Source organism: Narcine bancroftii, chromosome 9 (assembly GCF_036971445.1).
Source record: "Narcine bancroftii isolate sNarBan1 chromosome 9, sNarBan1.hap1, whole genome shotgun sequence".
Taxonomy (NCBI): domain Eukaryota; kingdom Metazoa; phylum Chordata; class Chondrichthyes; order Torpediniformes; family Narcinidae; genus Narcine; species Narcine bancroftii.
Genome location: NC_091477.1, coordinates 110,666,843 through 110,679,679, shown reverse-complemented (window position 1 = coordinate 110,679,679; position 12,837 = coordinate 110,666,843). Strand labels below are relative to the sequence as shown.

Below are 12,837 nucleotides of genomic sequence, written 5' to 3'. Positions count from 1 at the left end.
ATTCAACTTTTACACGCTATTTATACCAGATTTGGGGTGAAAAAATAGGGGGGGGGGTGTCGACGATTATATGGTGTTGACTATTCCAAGCCTATACACGGTATTTTTTTCTTTTTATATATTTATTATCTTTTGCTTCTTTTGTGTGTTAATTATACTAAAATCGTTATTTCTGGGAACTGGGAAGTTGCACCAATCATGACTTTCATTGCATCTGCACATTGTACTTGTACATATGACAATAAACATTCATTCCTTGTTAATTTTAAATGTGAGTTTGTGTTAGCAATGTGTTTTAAATGATCTGGTGAGTGGAAGGAAGATCAGCCAATATTTCATTAAAAGACCAAGAAGTTCAAGAGCCTTCCATGGAAGACGCTTCATTTCTAGTACCAGTGCAGCTCCTTCCTCTCCTTGTGCATTATAAACTGCTTGGGTGGGCTGTGCTGAATCTTTACATTGCCTACCATGATGTCATAGTGTATGCCAGCCACCCTCTGGGATACGAAACAGGGTGAATTCTTTATAGCAGTTCTTACTTTCTAAAACAGCTGCTCAGGAACTGCACGGGGGAAAAAAAACCTCAGATTATCTGCCAATCAATGTTTTAATCATCTCTCCAAGCTGCATGTTGTTATTTGCTGCATTTCTTGCCAGACATAATAAGCCAGGGCTGTTGAACATCAAAGTACCAACTTTTTGGTAACCTAAGTGAGTCCCAAGATTCTGAACATATTTTGTGATGCTGGGTTGCAGTGGAGAAAGATCCATAGACTGCAGGGCTTCCCATACATTGTAAGGCAGAATCTGATTTACATATTTTCTGTGAGGACCAGCAGTCCTGATTTTTTTTTAAAAGCTTTACTCTAATGAGGCACATGCAGTTTAAGAATATAGGAACATGAGATATAGGGGCAGGAGAATGCCATTCCCTCTTTTATTCTACTCTGCATTTAATAAGATCTTTTTATCTCTGGATTACCTCATGTATTCCTTGATTCCTTAATAACTAATGATCTATTGATTGGTTATCTTTAATATACTCCTATAATGCACCTCCTCAAAACTCTTGGTAGAAAATTGGTATCTATGGATAAGGAAATGTCCAATTTGTCTGAATTAGCTGACCATTTATTTTGAGATGGTCACTCTTGGGGAAAATAAATATTGTCTTGTCAGGCCTTGTAAGAATTTTATATATTTCAAGAAGAGCATGTTTCCTTTTTCTTAACCCAATGTAGGCCCATTTGTTTGAACTCCCTTTGTATAGCAAGCCCACCATCCCATGATTTAGTCTGGGAACCTTCACTGCAATGTCCACCAATTTTTAATCTCTTATTGCCTGCTGTCAGAGGTACCCATGTGCTTCTAAAGGGCATCAATCAACCCAGAGCCCAAGAGGACCAGAGTGAGCAGTCTCAATGATTTTTGCCCAGTAGCCCTCACAACTAATGTAATGAAATGCATTGAGAGGTTGGTCATAGCCAGAATTAACACGTACCTAAGCAAAGAACTAGACCTACCACACTGTTGTCACCATCACTTCACAGCAGATGCAATATCGCTGGCTCTCCATTCAGCTTTGGATCACCTAGAAAACAGCAACATACATACGGCTACTCTTCATTGACCTCAGCTTAACCTTCAACAACATTATCCCCTCAGTGCATCCTGCTCTGCAACTGGATCCTTGACATCCTCGTTGGAAGACCATAGTACAATTTGGAAACAATGTCTCCTCCTCACTGATGTTCATCACAGGCTCACCTCAAGGATGTGTGCTTAGCCCACTGCTCTACTCACCATAGACACATGACTGTGTGGCTAAGCACAATTCCAATGCTATCTGCAAATTTGCCGATGACATCACGGTTGTCAGCAGAATCACAAATGGCAATGAGGAAGGTACAGGAGGGAGATAGATCTGCTAGTTGAGTTGGGTCACACTAACAACCTTGCACACATTAGCAAAACCAAGGAGATAATTGCGGATTTCTTTTGGAAGTCAGGAGAATACAAACCAATCCTCAGTGCTCAGCAGAGGAGAGGGTAAGAATTCCTGGGTGTGAACATCTTCAAGGGTCAGTCCTGAAGCCTCCATATCGATGCAACCATGAAGAAGGCTCGCTAGCAGTTATACTTTGTGAGGAGTTTGAGGAGATTCAGTATGTCACCGAAGACTCTTGAAAACTTGTACAGGTGGACCGTGGAGAGCATTCTGGCTGGTTGCATCACTGTCTGGTACAGAGGTGCCAATGCTCAGAACAAGAAACAAACTCCAGAGAGTTGTTAACTCAGCCTGTGACATCATGGGCACCAGCCTTCACTCCATCATGGACAACTACAAGAGGCGGTGTCTATCCTTAAGGACCCCCACTACCCTCTTCACTCTGCTACCATTGGGGGAAAAAGGTGCAGGAGCCTGAAGATGAAGACTCAACAGCACAAGGACAGCTTCTTCGCTTCTTCCATCAGATTCCTGAATGAACAATGAACCAAAGACACTGCCTGACTGTGACCTTTTCTTGCACTATTTTTAATTTATTTTGCAAGGTGGTTTATATAAATATTTGTGCTGTAAAATTCTGCTTAAAAAACAACTAATTTCATGACAATAAATTCTGATTCTGGAATGATACCTCAGCAAAAACTCTTAACTTTAGGAACAAGGTTAAGGATTGAACATTTTGAAGTGATATGAGATCAAACATCTTCTCAGGGACTGTAACATCCTTTGAAATTCTCTACATCCAGTAGACAGTGGATACCTTATTGCTGAATATTTAATTCAAGTCTAACATTAATAGAATTTTTGGGCACAGAGAATTTGACAGAAATTGCACTCAAGATCATGTTGAATGATGGAGTAGTCTCAAGGGAATACATGGCCCATTTCTGTTATGACTGTTTGTTTTAAAAAGGATACAGTAAAACCCCTGGTCAGGGTTGGTGCCAGAACTTATGTTAAAGGGGGGCATTAGCTTGTTGGGGGGCTCATTCAGCAGGGGAGGGAAGTGATAGCAGGAACCTACCTGTCAACGGGGGAGAAGGGGGGAAATGCTAACTGGGACCTGTCATTAACACCCTCTGATATGGGACACGAGGCCGATCCTTTTATTGTGTCAAGCATCACTAGATGCTACTGACGCTTGACACACACTAGTGATGCAACTGGGGGGTAGGTGGAGAGTCGCGAGGGAGGGGGTGGGTCTGATGGCCAGGGATAGCTGCGAACATATGGGGGAGGTGGGGAACAGCACTTCATTTGGAAGGGGGGGGGGGATGCCCCTTGAGCCAACCCTACCCCTGGTATCTTGCACCAGTTGGGTTGGTAAATGCCAGATAAGTATATTTTCTGGTTGCTTGAGACTTGCTCTTGCAATGCATAACTAATACACCTCCATTAAGAATAAATAGTTTAAAAAGACAAAAATACTCCACTTGCATGAGCATATAAACTTTAAAGCAATTCTACTTTATTGTCAGTCACATCTTTGAAAACATTTAACCATTGCTGCATCTGTAGATTCCTCCCCTTCCACAAAGCCTTCCGAAAGATGACCAATAACTTTACAGATAATTAACCTGCTCTCCCCAAGTTTACAGATAAAGCTTCTGATGGGGTTGACTCTTACAGGGCAGGGATAAGGAGACACTTTTAGAGAGTTGCCCCAACAGTGAGCGGCATCATCCTGGGTGATGCCATTGCTGTTTCACACGACTTTATTCAAACAGCTGCCATGAGCCAAGAATAACCAAGGGACTCTGCTGGATGAATATTTGTTCCCATCTTCACCAAAGGTTTACATGTTATTTCAGAGAGCATTTACTTTTACAGTTTTAAACTGTATTTTTCACCTATTATTTTATTCTTATTTATTTTAATTTTTAAAATTTCCTCTTTTTTTTGCCAGTGGCTGAGGCTGCCAATTGCTTGAATTCAAGATACCAGGGATTTACTGAATAATGTAGCTGTATTGCATTTAGTTGTAAAACCCATAGATTGGATTTGTGTACAAAGGTCTGCAGTACTGTAAACTTATTGAAATCTACAATCATTTAAACTGCACTCATGAAGCAAAGTCAAATATAAATCTCAAACTGGTTCAGTTTACATATGATCTTTTAATGAACACAATTCAGGTTGTAAAAAATAAATTCAGTTGATATTATTCCTCCTGCTATATCATGTTCATGGGATAAGACTTGCTTGTCAATCTACTTTAAGCTTGCAAAAGTAATCATTTGGTGATTGTACTAATATTTCATTCTGTCCTGGATCAAACTGACTAGTTTGCCATGTAAGGTGATGGTTACAACTGGGCATGACTTTTAGGTGAGGGGGGTGGGATTTAGAAGGACATGAGGGGACAGTATTTGCTCAAAGGTTGGCGGGCAATATGGAATGAGCTGTCAAAGTGGTAGAGGCAGGTGTATTAGGTTCCTTTAAGAAACTCTTGGATAACTACATGATTGAGTAGGTCTTGGAAGGGTATGGGCCAAATCCTTGCCAACCTCTTCCTTCTATGCAACGTAAACTATGCTTGTTTCCCAATGTTGCATTTTTTTTTGGATGAAAAGCCATCAACCTGACATATTAACTATATTTTTCTCTCCGTAGCTATTGTGTGACCTGCTGAGTATTTCTGTTCTGATTGCTTCTCTTCCACCTTTTTTGATCTTGCCATGATCTCTTTCTTTGCCATTACGTGCATTGGAACATTTATTACATTTGAGGAGCAAACCGAAGTTCATGTTACTTGGTAACTTTTTTTTTTCAGGGATCATTTTGTTTTCACTGATTATGTAGGTTAAATCTTGAACCACTGCCAACATAAGAAAATTTATAACATGGAGAGACTGGAGCCAGACTGGGAGATGGCTTCACTCGGCATCTTCGTTCTGTCCACAACAGCGACACAGAAGTCCTAGAGGCCAGCATTTCAAATCTGCGCCCCACTCCCATGCTGATGTCTGTTGATGGCCTCGTACTGTCAAACCAAGACTCTGCAGAAATTGGAGAGGCAGCACTTCGTTTTCCATCTGGGCACTCTCAAACTGGATGGCATTAACAGTGACTTCTCCAGATTCTGCTAGCTTATTCCCCTTCTCTCTCCCTTCCCCATCCCTCTGTCTTCTTTCCTCCAGCTCTCCACATCCTTTCCTCTTTATTCATAGAGCCGTGCCCCTACCAACTGTATGATGTACACAATAATCTCGTTGATATGATGAAATAATTAAACGGCTTTAATTTCCAAAATCCTGAGTACTACTTGGCCAGGTTCCAGGTTCAGAAGCAAGAGGGGGCAAATCCAGGCATGCCAGTCTTTATTGGGGAATCTGGGGAGGAGCCAAGGGAGGGGTTAGGGAAGGTCAGGTAGGTTTGGACTGGCCAGTTCACACATCTATGCAAATGCCTTTCACCACATTCACCCCTTCTTTGAGATCAAACCCAGCGGGGTGATGTGGCGACGGGGAGATCATACTGTTGTTCCTGCACTGATCTCAGAGGACTGTACCTGTATGGGTGGAATTTCAGTTACTGAGCCCTTCGCTGCCTGTTGGGGTGACAATAGACAATAGGAGCTGGAGTAGGCCCTTCGGCCCGTCGAGCCAGCACCGCCACTTTACAGATCATGGCTGATCACTACCATCAGTACCCCTTTCCAGCCTTATCCCCATAACCTTTGCTGGCGAGATCTCCATGGGATTAACTGCCGCAGGTGCTTGGCTTGTGACAGGTGCTGGCGGGGGAGGTTCTACAGTTATCTGGGGGAGAGGGTGGGAATACGTCAAAACCCTGGTGGAGAAGACCCTATATTGTGCTATCTCGTTTACCATGTCGGCAATTTGGGGTAGGGGGTAAGCATCCAGTAATGTAAATCTATTACCATCCGGTTCTCATTTTCCACCACCCCCCCCTCCCCCTTTTACCACCAGCATCTGCGTTCACCAGGGGCTGTTGCTGGGCTTGATGATGCCTTCGGCTAACAGGCTCTGGACTTTTAATGAATCATCTGTCCTCCGTGCTATTTCTTCTGCTTTTGCTGGTTATCAGTCTGCAATTCTCTAATGTGCTCAAATAGCAGGGGCAGAGGGGCCCGAAGGGTGGACAGCCCACACATACTGCCCAGCTTACTCTCATTGGCAGGGCCATATTCCTTGTTCTGCACTGTGATCGGGGGGTGCAGACCGTCAAACTGAAAGTCTAACCCCAGGATAACTGGTGCGCAGAGTTTGGGCATTACCATGATTTTAAAATCTCTGTACTCCCTGCCCCGCACCCTTAAGTCTACCCAACATTACCCATGTGTCTCGGTGGACTGGGCTCTTTTCTGGAGACACCTTCAGTGGTTTATTAAGTCTGGGTGGATAAAACTTTAGGTGCTCCCTGTGTCAAACAAACAACCCGTGACACGACCATTTACCTCAATGTTCATCAATCGTGCCAGCTGGTGAGGCCTGTTCTGATCCAGTGGAGGCCAGGGTGAGATCTGATTCAGAGTTATTGTACCGTTCCTGTCAGTAAAATGTTGGACTTGACGCCTCAGAAGATGGCTGTCCCCAGTTCTTGCACATGGCTGGGACCGGAGGTGGTTAGCGATTGTCGTCTTGACGACTCTCCCTCCAAGATGGCAACCCGTCCCTCGAATCGCACACAGCACTGCTGGTAGTGAGCTGTCCCTGGCACACCTTCACATAGTGCCCTTTCTTTTTGCAATTTGAGCACACTGCATTCCTAGCTGGGCAGGACTTCCGGGGGGTGCCTGTCCAGTCTGCAGAACCCGGACTTCCTGTCCCTGGCTGTCAGTGTCATATCCCAACATGGTGGCGCCTTCAATCCTGATGAGGATGTCGGACCATCGGCAGTGTAAGCCTCACTGCTTTGCACCCCAGTCTCCATCACCTCCCCCAAATCAACGTGCAGTTATCTTTTTCCAGGAATCTTTGAAGGACCTGGGTCGATTGCATGTTTGCCAGCAGTCCGTCCCGCATCAGCTCATCGGCATACTCTGAGGCACTCCCACAGTACACCTGCAGGCTCTCACCAGCTCTCTCGTCGCCTGCAGCAACTGTATAAAGGGTTCCCCAGGGGCTTGATGCTGGGTCATTCATTTGTACCTCACGTACATTGGGTTTGTCAGGGTCCCATATTGCTTCTGTAGCAGGTCCACCGCCTTGCCGTACGTTCAGCAGTCTCTAATTATTCAAAGCACCCGATCACCCACGGACGCAAACAGGATATCGTACTTCTCTTCAGCATCCCTTAAGTTGTGGTGGCACATGAACGTCTGCATCCCGTTCAGTCACCTCTCGAAGGCAACGTCTGTGTTGGGCTCCCTGGGTTCAATTGTGAGTGTGGTCGACCGGCAAACTTCTCCCATTACCTGCTGCAGAGTTGATGCTGACCCCAGGGATGTGTCTGCTACTGTACCACGTGGTTGGGTCAACTCCACTGTCTGTGGGCTGGGTGACTGGGCATCTTCCTGATCGCTGCTGCTTTGTCATGTAGGCTGAGCTTCCATGGCTTTTGTTAAATTGTGGAGCACACAATAATCACATCAGCAAGAGGTGGCAAGTCCGGGCACGCCAGCCTTTATTGGGAAATCCGGGGAGGGGTTAGGGAAGGTCAGGTAGGCTCGGACTGGCCAGTCCATACATTTATACAAATACCTTTCATCACACCCTGTTTGCTGAAGTACCCTCCCTCCCTTATACACCTATTACCTGTTGCATGTGGGACTGTGCTCCTCCCCCTGCCCTCCCCCAACCATTTTGGGCACCTACCTACATTTTGTCCTACCTTGATGAAGGGTTCAAGCCCGAAACATTCCTTATGTACCTTTTATCTTTGCTACATAAAGTTCACTGTTTGATCTGCTGAGTTTCTCCATCATTGTGTTTTTACTTCATTCATAGTGTCTGAAGACTCCCGTGTTTTACTTCTCTCTTACCTTTATAATTTAGCCCAGTTCCCAGTCCCAGGCTACAAAGATCTCATCTGTAGCTAGGTACTGTGAAGGCAACTGTTCACTGAGTGTAAGGAATGTGAATATGTAAGGTACAAGTTATTCATCCCTACTGAATAAAAACGATTTGGTTCTTTCTAAGGGTATGTAGAGTCAATAGATGTGTATTTATCAGAGCTGTCATCTTTTTGTTGTAACTTAAAATGTAGTCAGTTTATGCAAGTTGATATAAATCTAGCATCTGGTTGTCAATGTGAAATGACAATGAGTGTGCTGTATAACTATCTTTCATCACATTTCTCTGTTCAATTTTCCTCCATTTGGCTCAACTTTTATATCACACACAACTTCAAATAAACAAATGCAAAAATTATATCCTTGCCTGAAATGGGTGGGAGAAAAAGTTGAAGGGAAAAGCATAGCCCACAAAAAAACCCAGAAATCTTGCCATTTTGCAAAGATAATTTTTTTGGATTTAGATAAAACCGAGAGGGAAAAAAAATCATTGGAATGAAGAGAAAACTAAAAAGACTAACCCCCATTGTCCATGAATTCCTTTGGGCATGCTTGAAAGGTGTGATAAAGTTCTATGGAAGATCTTTGCATTTCTGCTAGCACACGTTTTTTTTTAAAAAAAGGTTGTGAATATTTGGTTACAAATGGCATTGAACATTATAAAGAAATGTCTAAATACCTAAAATGAAATCACGGTAGAATATGCTGGTTAACTGCTTTGATAAGAGCACGCAAATGTCATGCTCAAGCAAGTAACTAATCAAAAATGAACAGAGATTGCAGATATAATGCAGATATTCTGGATTTTTTTTAGTCATTGAAAAGGTTCAGCATGGAAAAGTGCCCCTTGGCCACCGAGTCCACACTAGCCATTAACCATCCATTTACACTAATCCCACATTAATCCCTTTTAATTTAATTTTAAATTTAGAGATTCAGCCCAGTAACACGTCCTTCCAGCCCATGCCACCCAAATGCACCCATGTGACCAATTAATTTTCTAACTCATACATTTTTTTGGAGGTGAGAGGGAAAAGGAGCACCTGGAGGAAACCCACATAGGTCACGGGGAAAAGGCACAAACTCCTTCCAGGCATCGCCAGATTCATTCACTGGTCACTGGCAACGCAACAATGTTCTGCTCATAACATAACAAATCACGTTGCCCTTATTCTCACCACATTTGTATGAACTTTCCCAGGACTTTACTGCTCACCTGCACACGAGAAGCCATTTACAGCAGACCATTAACCTACCAACCCATACAGCATTGGGTTAGTGTAACACTATTAAAGGATCAGTGACTTGACATTGTCTGTTAATTGGTGTATTTGGGGGGGAACAGGCCCATGAAGAGGTCTGTTACCATCCTATAATCTCCAAAATGAAAAAAATAAAATTAAAAATGCTGAGCACCCAGAGGGAATGCACAGTGTCCACGCAGACAGCAATTCTAGGTCAGGATTGAATATGGGTCACTGGTTCTGTTTGGTTGCTTAGCAATTGATGCCCAGAAGAACCTTTGCAGTCTACTCGTCCAAAATGTTAAATGGATTGGCTAATCTATAATGAAATTAATTTTGTGTGCTTTGGAAAGAAATAATTTTTGTTGAAAACTAACATTTAAAAACCCCAGAAAGCTGCAAATACTGGAAATCTGAAATACTCAACAAGACAATCAACATCTGGGAGAGAGAAACCATTAATATTTCTGGCTGGAGAAACAAGGGAGGGGCCTAATCCAAAATGGAGGTCGACGATAATGCCATCTGGTTGGAGAGTGTGCCAGATGGGATATTCGGTGTTGTTTCTCCAAATTTATGGTTGGCTTCAGTTTGGCAGTGCAAGAGACCATGGACAGACATGTCAGCATGGAAATGAGAGGGCCACTGGGAGGCTATCAGTATTGCAGCGGACCAAGGAAAAGTTTTAAAAAAAGTCATTCAGAAGTATGCTTGCACAAGTCAAAGTTTTCAATTCTATTTTACTCAAAAATAAGGAAAAATTGATTTTGTATCTTCAATGTTTCATATTTGTAATTACAGTGCATCTGTGATTAAGAAGCTACTCCATTCAGCAATCATCGCTTGTGTCATTTTAATCACCCTTGGTCTCCATCTTATTTGCAATCATTTCCTTTCTTCCCTCCATTCCTCTAATTTTCAAGCATCTTTAAAAAAAGATTTTAGACATACAGCATGGTAACAGGGCCTTTCAGCCCATGAGTCCGATCATACCCAATTAACCAACAACACCTAGTATATTGGGTGGGGGGGGGGGGGGGGGAGAGAAAACAGAAGCTCCCAGGGAAAACCCATGCAGGTACGAGGTGAATATACAAACTCCTTACAGACAGCGTGGGATTCAAACCCCGCTTCCAATCGCTGACGACGTAACAACATTGTGCTAACCGTGCCGCCCTAATCGTGCACTGCCAAACTGCTCGTGTTTGATTTCTAACTTCTCTCAGTTCAAATGAAAAGCAGTCAGCCTGAAATGCCGTTAAACAAGAAAGTCTGCAGATGATGGGGTCAAGTCCATTACACAAATGTGCTGGAGAAGCTTCCTTTTGGCCTGTGCTCCTCCCTGTGCTTGCCTGCTCTTTGCTCGTACCTTGATGAAGGGCTCAGGCCCAAAACATTGGTTTTGTATCTTTGCTACATAACAATGCTGCCTGACTTGCTGAGTTTCTTAACTACAATCATAGTTTCTGCAGACTTTCTTGTTTAACTGGACAACTTTTTAATTGTCTGTGGAAACTCGTCTATTTTAAGTTAACGCAATAGAGGTGGGTAAATAATTGTCTCAGAGGTGCATTTTCCTGTTGACTCCAGGGGCAGCCAGGCTTGTTAGGAGAACCTGGTCCAATAGGCTTACCCGGTCGTGAAGGGCCAAAAGGCGTCAGAGGACGGAAGGGTCAGGCCGGAGATCATGGACTGCCTGGACCTGCTGGAATCAAAGGGGATAGAGTAAGTTGAAACCACAAGAGTTCTTGTTCATTGCTACCTTTCAAAGTCTTGCAAATATAGATTGCAGATTTATTGTCAAGAGTACATACATGACATCACATGCAACCCTGAGATTCTTTTTACTTCAGTTGAGGCAGAATTACCACTAACCGGCAGTGCAAAAAACAAACTGTACATAGTGTAAACATTGTAAACAAATAACTGTAAATAGGTAATGGATGTAAACAAACCGTGGAAAACAAAGAATTTAAAAAATTCAATGAAGTACACAAGTAAGAGTTCTTAAATGATTCCCTGATTGAGTTTGTCGTTGAGGAGTCTGATGGTGGTGGGGTAGCAGCTGTTCTTGAACCTGGTAGTGCAAGTCTTGTGGCACCTATACCTCTTTCCTGGTGGTAGCAGCGAGAACAGAGCTTGCGCTGGGTGGTGTGGATCCTTGATTGCTGCTGCTCTCTGATAGCAGTGTTCCCCATAGATTTCCCTGTCATGTCCACTATCTTTTGGAGGGCTTTATGCTCAAGGGTATTGATGTCCCCACACTAGGCCATGATGCAGCTGGTCACCACACTATCCACCACACATCTGTAGAAATTTGACAGGGTTTATGGTGACCTGGCAAATATACTTGGCATAACAAGCAACAGATTGAGCTAGCAGCTCAAATCCTGTTTGTTGAGCAGAAATGGTGGTTTTCTGAGGGCAATGACATTCTAACTCTTATAAACAGAGGTGGATTATTGGGTTACTAGTTGACAATAATAGTAAGAATTTCACTCAAAGCAGCTAAAAACATTCAAAACTAAATCTCTGGTATATTTTGGAATAGGGCTCAAGAAAAATGAGAGCAGATTAGCCATTTATCCTGATAACTGAAAAATTTTTAAAAATTGTATACCGGTAACTATTTATATTTTTCAGGGCCTTGTTGGTGCTACTGGCTTTCCTGGATTTGATGGTATTCCCGTGAGTATTTAATTTGTAATGTTTAATTTATTACCCACAATGCACTTGACTGTGATAAATACTTTGATTTGGCATTCCATGAATCGGTCAGAGGCCATCTTTCTGTGACAGATCCATAGAACAGATCGGATCCCATATTCAGATGGTTCTAAAATAACACTGAAATATTGTCCATTTTAGGGCTTCCCAGGGCTCCAAGGTCCCAGAGGTCAACCTGGCCTAGATGGCTGCAATGGATCCAGAGGGGATCCTGGGCATCCAGGAATTGAAGGATATCCAGGAAGAGTTGGACTGCCGGTAGGAAGATCTTTATTGGAAACTAATCATATGCAATTATCTTAGTGTGTAAAATGCTAGATGGAAGATTGCTTTTAAACAAAATACTAAATCAATGAAATACTTGAAGAGCAAGTTCGATTTGTTTAATTCAAATAAAATAGAGGGAAGGAGCTGAGGAGAATATGAAAATAAATAGTTTTTTTTTAATGAGAAACCAGGAAAGAGAATAGAAAGAAGCAATTTATTGATGCTTTACCCAACACAACTTATCTACTTCAAAGAGTAGCTTGTCACAGAACTTGTTTGTAAGCCTACGAAGAGCACTTAAACCCCTCCGCATTATATTTGTCCATAAGCTAAGTTTCAGATACAATCTCCTCTTTTTTACTCAGGGTGTCACCTTTGCGTTTATAGGATCACTACCTTGCAGTCTTACCTCAGCCCACCTGTCATTGAAACCTTCACCCTTGCTATTTCCAGACCCAATTATTCTATCTATATCTTTCATTAAACTTTCATTCATTCCCCAAACCTCTGGAGCTTCCAGCTCAGTTGGCCTCCAATTTGAAATGTTCATCTGGTTCATTCTCTTCATCACCTCTCCATCAAAGCAATCCACCGCTGTGTGCAACATCCCTTAC

At 42.9% G+C, this 12,837-nt stretch overlaps 1 protein-coding gene across 1 annotated transcript in view; it reads left to right on the top strand.

Annotated features, from left to right (window-relative positions):
• LOC138743605 (collagen alpha-4(IV) chain-like) overlaps positions 1–12,837 on the top strand; it is a 121,506-nt gene that overhangs the window by 45,182 nt on the left and 63,487 nt on the right. The window contains exons 5-7 of the mRNA XM_069899120.1: positions 10,820–10,954; positions 11,873–11,917; positions 12,098–12,214. Of these exons, the coding sequence (XP_069755221.1) occupies positions 10,820–10,954; positions 11,873–11,917; positions 12,098–12,214 (297 nt within the window). The remainder of the gene's footprint in view (positions 1–10,819; positions 10,955–11,872; positions 11,918–12,097; positions 12,215–12,837) is intronic.